Source organism: Lepisma saccharinum, chromosome 3 (genome assembly GCF_977018435.1).
Source record: "Lepisma saccharinum chromosome 3, izLepSacc3.1, whole genome shotgun sequence".
NCBI classification, from domain to species: Eukaryota; Metazoa; Arthropoda; class Insecta; order Zygentoma; family Lepismatidae; genus Lepisma; species Lepisma saccharinum.
This window is the reverse complement of record NC_139231.1, coordinates 35,392,920-35,410,375: the sequence shown is the minus strand read 5'-3', so window position 1 is coordinate 35,410,375 and position 17,456 is coordinate 35,392,920. Positions and strand designations below refer to the sequence as shown.

The 17,456-nt window shown below is 39.0% G+C and overlaps 1 protein-coding gene across 1 annotated transcript in view; it reads left to right on the top strand.

Moving 5' to 3' along the window:
* Positions 1–17,456, top strand: part of LOC145984974 (von Willebrand factor A domain-containing protein 8-like) — a 443,428-nt gene that overhangs the window by 395,934 nt on the left and 30,038 nt on the right. The window contains exons 30-32 of the mRNA XM_083118428.1: positions 7,926–8,034; positions 16,214–16,334; positions 16,982–17,171. Of these exons, the coding sequence (XP_082974554.1) occupies positions 7,926–8,034; positions 16,214–16,334; positions 16,982–17,171 (420 nt within the window). The remainder of the gene's footprint in view (positions 1–7,925; positions 8,035–16,213; positions 16,335–16,981; positions 17,172–17,456) is intronic.

Genomic DNA, 17,456 nt, shown 5'->3' with positions numbered 1-17,456 from the left:
TGATGTATTTAGAAAATGGTTTAAAGTTAAATCAGAGAATGCACGAAAAGAGTACATGGAAAAGAAGAAAGAGGCAAGAATAGTAGTAAAGGAGGAAAGAAGAAAGTGGATGGAAGAATGGTCAAAAGTGCTAGAAGAAGATGTAGATCAGAACAAGAAAGTATTGTATGAATTAGTGAGAGAAAGGAAAAGAGAAAGAGGAGATAGCTGTAAGCTAAGGGATGAAAGGGGAATGTTGTAGAAGAGGATGAAGAAATAAGGAGAATGTGGAGAAATCATTTCGAGAAATTGCTGAATGTGAAAAAAGGAAATAAACATAAAGAAATCAAGGAAAAAGAAAAGAGCGAGGAAAAAGTGGATGAAGCTCTGAAGAGAATGAAGAGAGGTAAAGCATCTGGAGTAGATGAAGTGCTAGTGCAAATGATACTAGGAACAGGAGTGATTGGTGTGCAGTGACTGTACAGAGTGTAGAAAACAGTGTGACAAGAGAGGCAAGTGCCAAGAGATTGGACAAAGGGACTAATAGCTCCCATATTCAAGAAGGGGGACAGAAAGGAATGTAAAAACTACAGAGTTTTATGTGCCACTCAGCAAAGGTGTATGAGAAAGTATTAGAGAGAAGAATAAGGGAACTAACAGAGCTGAACATGAGAGAGGAACAGTATGAATTTAGAAAAGGCAGATCAACAGTAGATCTGCCATTCACCATAAGGCAAATGCAGGAAAGGCACTCCGAGTAAGGAAATGATTTGATTATGGAATTCCTAGATATAGAAAAGGCATGCGATAGCATGGACAGAACAAAGATTTGGAAGGCTCTAAGAGAGAAAGGAGTCAAGGAAGAGATAGTGTGTAGAGTGCAGAGCACATACAAAGCCTACCAGAGCTGTGTGAAGACACCAGTGGGAAGAACAGAGTGGTTCAGTATAAGTAATGGACTGAAACAGGAAAGTGTTCTTTCCCCACTGCTCTTCGTAATTACAATGGATGCAATTAACCAAGAGGTGGGGAAGAAGATAGGAGAGGAAGAGATGAAGGCCCTGTTGTTTGCTGATGACTTAGTAATGTGGGGGAACAGGGAAGAAGAAGTAGAGAGACAGCTTAATAGTTGGAATGAGGAAATCAGAAGAGTAGGAATGAAATTCAGTGCAGAAAAGAGCAAGGTGCTAATAACAACAAGAAACAGAGCCAGAAATGAACCAAGAATAAAGATGGACACGGAAGAGTTTAGGGTAGTGGAGAGCTTCAAATATCTAGGAAGCATAATTGAGAGAAGTGGAAGAATAGATGAGGAGGTAAACAGAAGAGGACTAATGGGTGATGGACTATATCAAAGAATTAGAAAATTAATATGGAACAGGGATGTACCTATGAAAAGCAAGAAGGTAATATATAACACATACTATGTGCCAATAATTATGTATGGAGCAGAGACTTGGACAATGACAGAGAGAGACAAAAGAAAGATGCAGGCAGTGGAGATGAAATTTTTAAGGAGTATGTTGGGAAAAACTAGAAGGGATAGAATAAGGAATGAGGAGATCCGACAGACAGTGGGTGTGGTGAAGCTTCAGGCAGGATAGATCAGGCACAGATGAGGTGGTTCGGACACATGAAGAGAATGGATGCAGAAAGACTACCAGTAAGAGCTTACCATGCACAAGGAATGGGAATAAGGCCAAGGGGGGAGACGAAGGCGTCGGTGGAAAGAGCAGATAGTGGAGAGTGTTAGGAGAATAGGACAAGATTGGAAGACCATGGAAAGAGAGGAGTGGTGGAAGACCAGGAAAAATGGAGAGGCTTGACTTCTGTGCCAACCCAGCCAGAGGCAGGAAACAGCGAAGGATGATGATGATGGTGAAAATGTTAAACATTTGTATTGGTTCCATTTATTTCTGACACCAGAAGCTGGAACAATTTTTTGCAGTGCTTACTCTGTTCCTTTGGCCTTTGATAAGAATTTACATCTACAAGGTGTAGAAGCTTTCTATATTAAATTGATTAAGTGATTAAGCTGACTGGTTAATATTATCAGTGGCTTTCATGAATAAATGATGCACGAATCATTTTACACGTTTTGTGTAAAAACGTGAGAACCTGCTTAGGATAACTTTTTTTTTTAAAGTACTACTTATGCAGAGCATTGAAGTGCATCTTTAATAAGTAATAGTATTTTTTGAAAGTGTGAAATGCTCAGACAATTTGCAAATTAGGAAGAAGTAAATACCTGTGATGACAAGGATAATGCCTAAGACTTGTTAAGGAATGTAATACCACATCTTGATTTTTTTATTGCTCTTTTTCCAAATGTGTTTGTGTGTAGATTACACATTTTCATATTCAAGTCATTCATTCCCCTTTGGGTCAATTCCTAGAAGATGCTGTTGAAAATTAACCTGGGTTACCCAGAAGAAGTGGGGGATCATATTTAACATACCATACAATAATGCATCTTTTGGCTAAAAAGAGAACATACCATACAATAATGCATCTTTTGGCTAAAAAGAGCATTTCTTATCTAGTTTTATTCTTATTTGATGGGGTGGTGTCCACATCCCCCTGTTCTCTCTTTAACACTATAACTGAATGAGGGCACTTGCAGAGGCTCATTGACCTGGGAATCCTAAAAATGTCAGGGAAATTGACTTATTACTTAAAAGGTCAAGGAAAAGTTGGAATTACAGTCAACATTCAAAAATTTGGAAAAGTCAGAGAATATTAATACCATGAACACGGATTATTCACATCTTTGTAAACTAATTTGATACCACAAGTGCTTGTGCATAAAAGAAATACAAAATATGGCATTCCTTTTACAACTGGAATCCATTACTATCATATGTCCACTCAAATAATGTACTACAAAAAAGGTTACAGCAAGTTAAAACAGTATGGAATTATGTGGAAATTGATTCGGAAATACCTAGGAAATTAATTTGGCAAAATGTGTAGGTACCATGTCTTGGGAAATTACTTGAATTTGAACAAGTAGCTGACTATATTCTAGAAGTCAAAAGGAAAAATTAAGGTTGGTAACAGATGCACTAGCTACTAGTGCCCCAACAGAAATCCTTCTTGAACTGCTGCCAAATATAAATTTGAAAAATGATTTGCAGTTGAATTTGTTGTTACGGACATACAGGGTGGCACATATTGTATTTAACAACTTCAAATGATAATGGAAAGACAGTGTGTGTGTGTGTAGTAACTTTATATACACTTAGGCATTTAGTACAGTGTATATTATGGACAATACACACACCAGATCGTCCTTACATAGACACCTAGTAATCGCCAAACCTAACAAAAGCAGATTTGGCCAGAGGTTCTTCTCGTACCTAGCAGCGGTAAACTGAATTTCAGTTTCGACAAAGGTCAAACTCAGTAGCAGCAAAGAGCAGTTCTGTTGTCTTCTACATTTACATGTCTATAAATTCTAACTCACAGTTAACATTATTTTCAGTGATTATCCCCCACCCCCCACCCCCATACACACATATGTTTTAAAATTTTCATCCCTATCCTTTGAACAGCAGTTCCATACACTCTCATATCCAAACCCACACACCCTTACACTTTCATTTCTTTTACATATGTATAACACTCAAACTTTCTTGATTTTAGTTGCTGCTATATAACACTCAACATACTCATGTAAATTCATCTCATTTTCCTTAGATGTAAAAAAGGTAGAGGTAAAGTGCTCCCCTGTGCTTAGCACCACGCCCTGAAGGCGTATAGGGGGTGTGGGGGTAACGCCCCACACTTTCTTGATCCAGTCATGAGTGGGGGTGATGTGATCAGCATCATGCCCCTGACCGCCTTTACCCCCCAGGGTTTCCCCCAGGTACCCATGTCATTCAACGCTGGGTGGGCACCAGGACCACTTCTAACGTTAGAAAAGTTCCTGGATTTGAACCGGCCAGGGATCGAACCCGGGACCTTGAACATGGTAGTCAGACTCGTTACCGACTGAGCCACCGTGTCCTTTCCTTAGATGTAGCTTTTGTATATTTTTTATTACATTGGGCATCAAGGCATTATTTGTATTAATATTGTTCTAAATGAAATATTGTATGGCTTAATTGTAACCCTATTGATTGATTGAGTTGGTGGTTTAAGTCCACTTTGTGCACAGTAAGGCTAATTGGGACTGGATCTACAGTTTAAAGTGGGATCCGAACCACTATGTGCCTCCACCAGGTATCGAACCCAGGACCCCTTTATTACAAGGTAACGATGCTACCACTGGGCCATTAGGGAGGCTCATAACCCTATTGAGATTATAATAATAATAATAATATATCTTAAGCTCTGAAGTATCCTACTTCATTTCTGAAACAAACCTTAGTTTGAAGAATCTATTTATGATAATTTTCATAATCTTTATATTGTTCCATAATCCTACAAAGTAAATAATGTGCATGGTGTCACACCCATCACAGGCAAAAAAAGTTGATAAAAAAAGTATGTACTAACATTTTTAGAAACTAAAAGCATCTAAATGTCGACTAAAGTTTGTTTTGTGAAAATAAAATAAAATTGCTTCAGTAAACCCATATATTTCACAATTTTCTGAAAGACTGAAGAAAGTCCTAAAGTCAGGTCTCGGAAGTGTCACAACTGTCATAATTACAAAAAAAAAATATTTTCTGTAGCTGAAAAATGAGATGGAGGAAGGAATATTCTGAAATTAAATAACTTTTATCAAGGAAAATGAAATTAGATGAATTGAAAGAGTTATATATTTGAAGATGCTAAGAAAACAATTAAAAAATGAATGTAAATTTGTCCGAGTGTCACACGCGTCACAATGGAATTGCCCCAAGGCAATTACTGTACTGAAATAATTCTTGAAGCTTTTCTGGTGGCAAATAATGAAGAGGTTTTCGCAGGCAATCAACCAGGTAATTTCCGGATAAGGTTCCAAGCTCTCGAAAGCTAGGAAACCCTATCCGGAAATTACCTGGTTGATTGCCCAAGAAAACCTCTTCACAATTCCTGTACTGTCCACAACTTCCACAAGATAGAGAGAGCTCTGTGCAAGTTCTCATTGCTGTTGTACAGCCTTGGGCATGTGAACACTAATGTCATTTCCTTGCAATTTAGGGAAGTAATTCAAGTGAACTAGATACATGAAATATTATTATTATGCTTTTATCTTTAAAGGTTTTGGGCTGGAGATGTAGAAGAAATTACATCCCTTCCTGTTGTAGACATACACTGTTGTATTGTGCTCTAACCTTTGCATTTCCCTGAAAAGTATTTTGTTCTTTTATGTTGCTTTCCTGCCTCTTTTGACTAGATAATAAATGCTTTTTAGCCAAAGGCATATTAAATGTGATCCTCCCCCCTCTAGGTAACCCAGGTTCATTTTCAGCAGCATCTTCTAGATTGCCCCAAAGGGGAAGGAATAACTTGAATATTAAAATGTAGAATAAATGATGATCAGATTAAATTTATGAAGGGACACTCACAACAAACACACTGCAGCTTGAACATGGGAACTTCGGTGGTGAGATAAAGTCACCCACTTAACATGTTTGGCCTTGGAGCCAACCTGAAAAGTGTTCATATCACCTATTAATATAATTAATTATCATTACATGTAAGAATTAATGTTAGTGATTTATTAATATAATTATTGTTAATATTTAATAACTAACATGACCAATTAAATATTTATTAACTTGTTTTCATACTTACATGTCTTCCAAGCTCTGATGCATCTATAAATGCCATGGTTCACTTTTGGATACTAAACAAATGTTCCATTGCTGATTCACATAATGCATGTTTCAGCAATGACACATTTATTGCGTGAAAGTGAATTTGTGTCAATGTTTTAGACATTCCAAGACAATGACAGAAGAATTTAAAGTAGCATTGCCATGGTAATGAGCTGTGAGGGAAGCAATAATGATACATTGTTTTTAATTTGAAATTGTGTGTTGGGAAAGTTTGGCCAGGCAAGTCTTGGTGTATACATCAGAAAAAAAAATATAATTTGCAAGTTTGGGGTGGGGGGACCTAGTTGATGATAATTCATTTCATCTGATTTAATCGAATTCATTAATATACGAGGGGCATTCAAGAGAAACCTGGACTTCGAGTTTATTAAATAAAAGAACGAATTTCAAGGAGTGGAAACTGCATTTATTTTTCGACATATTCCCCTGCTACATTTATACACTTATCCCAGCATTTAACTAATGCCTGGAAAGCTTCATCACAGGAAGATTTGTCAGTGTGCTGAGTGTGCAGTATGGGCATACTGTTGGCCCAATGTCAGTAGGATGTGGGACCCCCTCGGGCCTTGATACATGTGCCGATTCAGTTTGAAATGGAGCCATTGTATCCTCTCCTGAGGCAAGTTGGCCCACAGCCATTGTTAACTGGCTCTTGATATCCTGCAGATCGGCACTGGATTGGAGTTGATGTCCGAGCTGATCCCACACATGTTCTATCGGGAACAGATCAGGGGATCTTGCTGGCCATGAGAGTACCTCATATGATGCAAGCAGTCCATAAACACATGTGTGTGGACGAGCGTTGTCTTGTTGAAAGACTGTACCAAGATGCTGTGTCATGGGGGCACAGGATGTCCGTAACGTATCGCTGTGTCATCAGGGTTCCCCAAAACACTACCAGAGGTGATCTGAAGTCACACCCTATGGCTCCCCACACCATTATGCCAAGGGTAATGCCAGTTTGCCTGGATGTGTCCTTTTCCCTTGGCGCCACCATATCGCACACAGTGGTCATCCATGGTAAAGCATAACCGAGATCCATTACTGAACATGATGGAATGCCACTTGTCAGCAGTCCATGCCTTCTGGTTACGGCACTACTCCAAACGCAGCCGTTTGTGCTCTGGTATTAACGGCAGTCTACTACCAATAGTGCGGGATGACACAGGGTGTTGTAGAGAGTCCTGTACCTGTGTCCGGATAACAGATGCAGATGTGATGGGTTTGCGTAATGCTTGGCACACATCACTGCAAACCTCCCTTGGTGTGGTCAGTCTTGGTCGACCAGAACCTTCACGACATGTGTAGGTGCCCTCACGTACCCATTGGTGCCAACATCAGGCCACTGTGACATCTGAATGCCCGAGATGCTTGGCAATTGCATGATTCGACAGGCCTCATGCAGACTCACAATGCGGACCCTTTCAAACTCCGTCAAGTGCTGATAATGCTGTCTGATGTGTGTACGAGGTATTCTCTGTGTTGATGACCTTCCCTCATGGTGTTGACTAACTGCCTGAGGCTTCGCACATGCCTTATGAATGCTATCAGGCCTTATAACACTATCACGCAGTGGCACAACTAATGCACTCTGGTGGCCATTCTAGATGTTACATATCATTTCAACTCTAATCATTTATTATTTATACAACAGAAACATCAGTAAAACTCAGCAAATTTTAATGTTTATTTCCTTAAGGCAGCCCTCAGACTAAAGCAACAGACAGCAACTGACACGTGTCACTTGAAAATGACCCTTCAGAAATAAATGCAACTTTTCCTACCAAAGTGACATGACAAGCTGTAGGAGTCGCTTGTTGTTTGCTTGTCACTTGGACTCGGTCTGTTGTCACACATACACAATGAATACTTTTTTTGTAGACTGCAGGGTCCCTTGTGGCTTGTCATTAGTGTGAAACCCTCATGTCACAAGTTGCTTGTTGTTTCAATCTTAAATCTGCCTTATACACATTTTCACTTTCTCCCTTGTGTGCTTTGATAAGACTTTTTAATATTCTCATATAATCTTATCTCAGTTTTCACTCATTTTTCCTGTTTTGACCTCACTCACTACAATTGTTTTTCCTTCATTTTGTGACATTTTGATACAGCAAATATTTCTGTATTCCCTTTGAGACCAACATGTAAAATCTGTATTTATTAATCTTTTCCAAGGTGAATGCCCTTAGAGTGATCTTGAGCAGCCTGCAAGCCAAAGCCAAAGAAAGACAGTGGCTCCGTCATCAGACCTCAGGAGAACTGGATGACACAAAGCTTATTGAAGGTAATGGGCAAGTTATTTAAGTTTTCCTAATAAAGTGACAGCCAGTGATGATTACATGTTCATAATTGTGTTAAAAAAAAAGTTAACAATATAGAGAACATTCTATTTTCTTGTCTACATATCTTCTATCTTTAGAAATATATTTTTATGCTCTGTAAGATTTTTTAATATTCTCACATAATCTTATCTCAGTTTTCACTAATTTTTCCTCTTTTGAAACATAATCACTGCATTAAACCTTGAAAAACTATTGGCAAAATTACAAAGATTGTGTTTGTGACTGTGAGACATAATTATCTTCCTTCACATAATTGTCAAGATAACTTGAAGAAGATAACTTTTTTTAGAATTAAAGCATTAGCTGAATCTTCACATTCTGGTTGACAATTATTAGAAACATTTACAGTGTGGAAAAGTGCAGTACAGAAGAGCTAAAAATTTAAAATTGCATGTAATAAATTGGTTAGAATTAATCTGTAATCCTAAGTATTATGTGATGTCTTAATCACATCCAACAATCGTATCTTCGATTATGATGATGATTTGTTTTATTTTACTTTGCTTTTCTATCACTTTTGGCTAATCACAAAGTTGTTGATGAATGGTGATAAGATGAAGTTGAGGAAAGGACAATCAAAAACCCAAATGGATAGGACACAGCACAAGTGCCGCAGAGGATTACACTAGCTGCAAGTCCGGGTGCCAGAGCCTCGTTTTACTACAAGAATGCAGTCCAGGGTGTGCTACATGGAAGAGAGGTTGACATTTGGGTGGCGTAAAAAAATAATGATCCCTTTACCCTCCTTGGAGATTCAGTTTGGTTTGGTTAGTGTGATAGCCAATCACACTTTCTTGTTCACAATGAATATTTGCAATATCAGTTATGCCATGTGCTGAGAATTTTTGGAACCTCACTGTGTATACAAATGAACAAAGATAAAATGGATTTAAGTGAATAAATTGTCTTTTTTGCAAGTTACATGTAATTATTATATGTTTGTATAATGAGTAAACTTCCTGGAGAATAGTTTTTCTTGTATGTACACATTGCTTGCATTGTAGAATTATTTTCCTGTAGTTTACGGCATAAGAAAACAGTTTTTCGTTGTGACGTTTCAGAACACACGCTCCCTTTATCAGACATTTATTTTCATTTTGACTAAAGATACAGTTATAACAATGGTTAGCAATTTTTTAAACAAAAAGAATCCCTTATATAATGGATGTTCTCAATGTTACATTGTTGTTGTAACTTAACTGTGAAAAGAAGCAGTCTGTTTTATTTTTATTTCAGATAAAAAAATTGATCACATTATTTTTTTATTTAAAATTATGAATCCCAAATATCATCAGGTAATTCAAATTCATCATTGTTTTCACAAAGTCTCTTGATGTTTTCTGTTATATTAAATTTTAAAGATGTTGGCTTACTCCATTTGTGAAAAAGAAAACTCCATACTGGATCTATGTTACCATTTTCATTATTTAATTTATTCCAGTGTTCTTCTGCAATGAATGAAGCTTCCCAGACATTCAACTCTATGTTTCCCATCAATCTTTTTAAAACCCTACTCTTTTTAATCAAATGCTTCTCTTCGATGATGTGAGCTGACAAACCTGTTCTTGGGTTTAGATTTATAATGTCCAAATCATGTTCGTGCCATCTTATTGCCATTTTCCTTGCTGTTTGTCCTACATAATCCTTTGAACATGAACAACTTATATTATATATTCCTGTGGTTTCCATATCTGGTAGAGAGTTTCTCATTTTCAATTCATTAAATGTACATTCCAAACTTCTTGGTGATCTAAAAACAATTTTGAAATTAAAACTTCTAAAAATTTTGGCAATTTTATGTGAGAATCCCTTGTGGAATGGAATGCACACAGATTTTTCATCTTTGTCTGTATTTCTCCTTCCTTTAGTTTTCTTGCGACTTGTTTTTTGATTTGGTTTATTCTGTTAGTGTGAAAGCCATTTACTTTTGCTATATTAAAAAGCATTTCTTACTTCCTGGAGAAGTCAGGGGAATCAACCTGAGAATTTTGAAATCAGAGAATTTTGAAAATACATTCAAAAACTTGGAAAAAGTTTGGGAAAATCAAATGTCTTTTGTACTTCCATGATTTGGGAATGGAAAAAATTGCACCTTTTCTTTGAACTGACTTCTCATTAAGAGATATTCTGCATATATAAGCATGTTTTTATATTATACTAGCCGATAATCCGGCATTGCCCGGGTGTTTATTTATTCCAATCTTGTATTAGACAGGAAAATAATGAATTCTAACTATAGTGTAAAATGTAACTAATTTTAAATGTGATCGTGAATGTTGCCAATTAGCTTAGCGACTCCGAACACTATGGATTCGACACTAATCTAGGTCATTTGTGGCATTTTATTTTTCACCTCCTCTCAACCCCCATGCCGATAGGTGATGAACTTGAAGATGAACCGTATTGGGAGTGTCACGAAAACTATGGATTCCACCCTTTTTCGCAACACAAAATCATATCCGCCTGAATGTTAGACAACCCGAGAAACACTATCATTTTGCGGGATTGCATAGTCACGGATGTCTATATGTGCGGAATTTAATATCGGTCGTTTTTTTATTATTTTTATATATCACCCCTTCCCACCTCACCCCTAGGGGTGCCAGAGGTGTCTTACCCCCAAAGTATTCTTTCCAGATTGCAAGTGATACGTGTACCATGTTTGGTTGAAATTGCTCCAGGTGTTCTAGAGTTATGCCGGAACAAACAAACATACACACCCACACACATACATCCAATATTATACGAGGGTCACTGTTTATATTTTGAGCCTAACAATGAAAAAACAGGAATTTGGCATTGAAAACTGCTTCATTGTTTTTCGAAGTATTCTCCTTTATGGTCAATACACTTTTGCATTCGTTCGAACCATTTGTCAAAGCAGTTTTTCCAATCTTCTTGAGACACCTCCATAATATGGTTTTTGAACGTATCAGCGGCATCTTCCGCCGACGAAAATCGTTGTCCACGCAATTTATTCTTGACATTCGGGAACAAGAAGAAGTCATTGGGTGCCAAATCAGGACTGTACGGCAGATGACCCATCAATTCGATTTTTTGATTGTTCATAAAGTCGGTTGTTAGACGAGATGTGTGACAGCTGGCATTGTCTTGATGAAGAATGATCCGACGGCGTTTGTTTGTTTTCCGTATTTGACCGAAGACCTCTGGCAAACAAATTGTTGTGTACCATTCAGAGTTGACCGTTCTACGTTCCTCTAAAGGCACGGTTGCCACATGACCAGTTTTCCCGAAAAAACAGGCGACCATTTGTTTCGATGTGCTTCGAGCGCGAACAACTTTTGTTGGATTGGGTTCATCTTGAAACACCCATACAGTTGACTGCTGTTTACGTTCCGGCTCATATGCTGTAACTAATTAGGTGGGTACCTAATAACAATAATAAAAAAAGGGAAGACGCGTATAGAGGCCGTGGAAACAAGTTACACGTACCCAAATCTAATAGTTACAAAAGTCGTTGTTTGAGGTTAATGACGTGTATTTTGTACCGTCACCTCAGTCTCGTGTGAGAACCAACTAATCGGGACAATGCGATATATTAAACAAAGTGATACCTTCGTACTAAAGTCAAAGATTTGTCCCCCCTTTTTTTTTTTTTTTTTTTTGCAACAAGGTTAATCCTTGAATTAGAACGTGAATTCTGCCACGGTTCCGTATTCGAACAATTACAACCTCGTTTGCCCAATTTTTAATCTAAGGTACAGTTTTGTGTGTAAGACAAACATGTACTACAATATGTAGTTTGTGACGCGTGGTCAAATTTATTATATTAACCGCGCAACGGAGAATGGTTAATATTTTCTCATCAACAACAAATACATCGATATAACTATAACATTTCTTTCTTTTGATAAAACCAACAACTGTTCAAAAGTTTTAACATTCCCCGGAAGTAATACAATAAATTAGATAAACTGATAACATATATGGATAACATATACAAGGATACTGTTAAAAGTTATAAAGGTCAATCATTGGCATTTGTATGCACACGACATTTCTTGGGAGAAAAAACCCCTTTTTGGTGCTCTTATACGTTTTGTCAAACATACGTAAAGTACTTATTTATCCACAAGAGTGCCAACCAGGAATTACGTAAATTGTATTCCCCTCCTTTTTTTATGCCCAATTAATTCTGATTAGTGCCCGCCTTGCGTATACAAGAAATGAACCGAACGTCACAACACGTTCCATAAGTGCAATCACGACGTCGTCGTAAAATTGGGGAGGAAATCACTAAAAATGCTTTCTATTTCAGTTCCCTTTTTTTGCCATTCCTCTTAATATTACGACTTGTAGTTTGGTCAAGAGTAACACGTACATTTGTAGGAAGACACTTCACAGTTCACTACGTAATGGTCGTAAAAGTACATACCTCAATAAATGGAACAATCAGACTGCGTGGTTTATCGATGGTGGCGACTGGAGAGCCAAATGACGCCTTCCAACAGGTCCTATCCACGTACGTCCAAAGTATCCTGTCCTGCTACTTATATCCTTCCTTCTTGAACTTGTCCAATTGCATCTTCATAGTTCAGGTCCCACTTCGTGCACGAAAGAACGACGATCAAAATAGTCAATGGTCAAAAGTGCTTCGTGTAGTCATCGTCGCTGCTTGCTGCCTTTCCTCCAAAACACCAACTCTTTCGCGTATTGCTCCCACGCAATCCAAAACAGGGCAGTTTCTTGTCGTGTTCGATGAATAAAGGTAGCCCACTACTACCGAAGGTCATCGAAGCATGAAGAGGTACGTCTAGCCATGCGAGTGCCTGCTTCCCTCAAGTCGAGGCCGTCTCTTGCAACTCCTTCGCAACTGACCAACTGGTTCGGAACTGACCTTTCCTTCGATCGTGATCGCACAAAAAAAGAATTACCACTGAGGGCACTGAGGGCCTCTAGCGGTCAATCGACCAACTAGCCCCCAATAACAGACTGACGCAAGGCGTACCGAAAATATGAGGGAGAATGTGAGGCTTTTTTCACGCGATAAATTAACGTAATACATTTATTACAGTTCTGCGTGGAAAAACGTCACAATGCATATATCCATGATTCGTCACCTGTTGCAATCTTATATACGTCTTTTGAAGCACCACGATTGTATTTATTGAGCATTTGTTTGCACCAATTGACGCGAGCGTCTTTTTGAGTTTTTGTCAAATTGTGTGGGATCCAACGAGAACATACCTTTCTCACAGCTAAATGATCATGTAATATTTTATATATGCTGGTGGAACTAATGCCTATGGTTGCCTCAATCTCACAGTATGTCACATGACGATCTAGCAGTATTAGGTTTTGCACAGCATCAATGTTTTCTTGAACAACAACTGATTTTGGACGACCTTCGCGAATCTCGTCGTTGAGCGAATGGCGGCCACGATTAAATTCGTTATACCAGCGTTTCACAGTGGCAAAGGATGGGGCTTCATCGCCAAATGTGGAAGTAAGTTGATCGATACACTCTTGTCTTGATAATCCACGTCGAAAATCGTAAAAAATCATCGCACGAAAATGTTCACGAGTTAATTCCATTTTATTGTTGTCGCGCAATCTCCAAGGCAACATAAACAACACAAATGAAGCTATTGACAAAACATTTGAAGTACATTTGAAGTCGATTCCGTGCAAACGTCAAATCGCGCCTAACTTCAATCAGTGTTGCCAAGGCTCAAAATATAAATAGTGACCCTCGTATATATAGATTTTTGTTCATTTATGGAACAATTTTAAATAAACTTAATTTTTCCTGAATAGAAAGTGCAATTTGACGTTTAAACTTCGGTTATTGCCATGTTAAAGCACCACAGAATTGTCTGAAAATATATCTTGGAATTTCCTGGAAAAACTTGAAAAGGTCATGGAATTTGATTTGCAATACTGAGCCTGCACTGGACCATAGTCACACTATAAATCTGTACATAAATGCTTTGCTTCTTTATACAGACTTGAGTTTAAATTGTTTTTCCAACATAACAAAACCTGTAAATTGAGTGTTTCCTTCACTCTGAACATAACATCACATTACAAATGTAAACAAACATTATATCCTACATTGAGCAGCCATAATACTACTAGCACTACCAGGTGTAGAAGTATGAAACCGGAATTTGTTTGCAAGAAGGAAACGGCTGGTGTTTGCAACTGAGAAACAATATTTTATTGAAAGTAAGCTCCATTGCTAGTTACACATTTCTCCCACCTTTCCGGCAGGTTATGAATGCCACGCCAAAAAAAAAAAAAAAAAACGTTCTTCTTTTGAAGCGAACCAGTCCACGAGCCATGTTTGTACATCTTCATACGAATTGAAGCGCTGTTCTGCAAGAGCGTGTCCCAGTGAGGCAAATAGATGATAATCTGAAGGAGCCAAGTCGGGAGAATACGCCGCATGCCCTAGTATCTCCCATTTGAACGCCTTGATCGTTTGCCGAACCCGTTTTGCTGTGTGTGGTGAGGCGTTGTCATGGAGCAGGATGACCTTGTGTTGCCTTGATTCATATTCCGGCCGTTTGTCATGTAATGCTTGATGTAAATTGATCATTTGCTGTTGGTAGCGATCTGCGTTAACAGTTTCACCGGGTTTTAGCAGCTCATAATAGATGACGCTCCGCTGATCCCACCAAACACAGAGCAGTGTCTTATTTCCAAAGCGATTTGGTCTTGCAGTGGATGTTGATGGTTCACCTGGATTCACCCACGATTTACGACGCTTAGGACTCTCCAAATATATCCATTTCTCATCGCCAGTCACTATGCGATGGAGAAACGACTTACTTTTGTATCTGGCGAGCAGCATTTGACAAGTGGTCTTGCGGGATCCTTGCTGTCTTTCATTCAGTTCATGCGGAATCCATTTGCCCGCTTTCTGCACCTTTCCCATAGCTTTCAACCGAAGAGAAACGGCTTTCTGCGTCACATTCAATTGTTCCGTGAGCTCCTGCTGCGTTTGGGTATCATCTTCATCCAATAAGGCTTGCAATTCGTTGTCTTCGAACTTTTTCGGAGGTTTCCCACGTTCCTTGTTTCGCAAGTCAAAATCGCCACTTTTGAATTTCTTGAACCACTCGAAACACTGTGTTTTCCCGAGAGCATGTTTGCCGTAAGCTTCGACGACCATTCGATGCGATTCTGCGGCGGTTTTCTTCAAATGATAACAGAACACCAATGCTGTCTGCAAATCGTAGTTCATAGGCATGAAACTCGACATGTTCCGGGTGTGCAACACCTTCCTCTGTCTGGCACTCGGGTTACTGTGTTCCGATATAACATCATCGGGAGTGGCGGGCAGCAGCTGGCGCTGCTTAAGCGATCTTCCGCGCCCTCCACTGCCGGCTAGCACCATCTATCGGCCAATTCCGGTTTCATACTTCTACACCTGGTAATTACACCATTCCATCAAGGCACATATGGAGTGTAGAGGTAGGACCTCACACATTCTCAATCTCCAGCCATAGTGGTTTTGTGATCAGCATCATGCTTCAGCAGCCTTGACCCACTAAAGGTTGCACCCAGGTATCCACTGATTAAAGGCTGGGTAGGTAAAGTTAAAGTTCCCTGTGCATATAGTACCGTGCCATGTATGGGGTAGAGCTAGGGGATAGGGCCCCACACACTCTTAATGTTGGCCATTTTGGAGGTGATGTGATCAGAACCATGCTCTGGCCACCTCTACCCCCCATCCCCACCCCCGGTTGCCCCCAGGTTCCCACTTATTTGAGTCTGGGTGAGACTCGGAGCAGCTTTATGAGGGGCAAGGGCAGAAACATTTCAACCTTAGATCACCCACCCCAGTAATTGAACCTGGGTCTCCTGTGTGGTAGTCAGATGCCCTACTGACTAGACCACCATGGCTCAAACGCTGGGTGAACTCCACTTTATGAAGGGTCATAGTCAGAAAAATTCTCACCAGAGTTCACCCATCCTGGGAATTGAACCCATGTCCCCCATATTGCAGTCAGGCACCTTACCAAGTGGACCACCACAGCTCTGGTTTACTAGGCCAAAATAGTGATAATATAAATGTGTAATTAGACTAGAATTAATATTTACAATACACATGCATAAGACAGCTAAGGTATGTTTATTGTGTTTTCCTTCAAGGTATAACTGGTGAGAGGACTATATATCGCAGAAGAACTGAGCAGGAACCAGAAATGGGAGCACCACAACAAAAACCAAAACGTTTGAAGGTAGTGGTGGATGTTTCAGGAAGCATGTACAGGTTAGTGAAAGTTAAACATTTTCCACACACACACAAACAAATTGAATCAATTCTAACCTCTGGAGTATTTTTTTACAAGAACTGTTTTTTACCAAATTATGTCTTTGAAACATATTTTTAAAGATCCTAGTTGAGCCTCGTGATTCACTAAATTTTTCAATCTTCTATGCGTCATAATGTATATCAGCTGACATTAGTGGTAGATGGCACTAACTAAACTAAACACCAGGCACAAGAGCCCCATCACCACTGTTTTCTGGTTTTTGAGACCGGAGCCTACTAGTTTTTCTTTTCGAGTTGTTCTGACGATGTTTGGTCAACACTGAAATTTATTTAGCTCCCACCAGGAATCGAACCTGGGACAGCTCACACCAAAGGTGATGTGCTAGCCTTTTGGCTACAAAGGAATCCTGGATGGATGGCACTAGTAGAATGGAAAGAAATGTAGATGTGAATTGTGCAAATTGTAATGAACTCGAAAGGTTGATAGCACAGTTGGTGTAACACAGGTATACAAGACCTGGATTCCAAATTGAATCCATGATCTTTCACTAAATGTTCTTTCACTAAATAGTCAGTGACTTGTGAAATTACTTATTGTGTAATGTCGATTTTCATGTAAATGTATCTAACTCTTCACTTTTCAGATTTAATGGATATGATGGTCGACTTGACAGAGAAATGGAAGCTGTAATTCTGGTGATGGAAGCATTCGAGGGTTATGAGAATAAATTTCAATATGATATTGTAGGCCATTCAGGAGAGAGCTACAATTTAGAATTTGTTGATCATAAAAGTATTCCTGCAAACAAGAAAGAGAGGCTGGACATTGTCAAGGTAAATAACACTCCTTTAAATAGATGCTCATAATTTGTTAGTAGATGTTCATAATTAGAGATGATCCTAAGTTAGGGGGAAGCACAACAACAGATGCTCAAGGGGTCCCGAGTTTGATACCCGGTGGAGGCATATAGTGGTTCGGATCCCACTTTAAACTGTAGGTCAAGTCCCGATTAGCTTTACTGTGCATAAAATGCACTTAAAACACCACATCAATAAATAAACAATAAACAAACAACAGATGCACTCTTCTGCTCACAATACTAACAGGGACCGAGCACC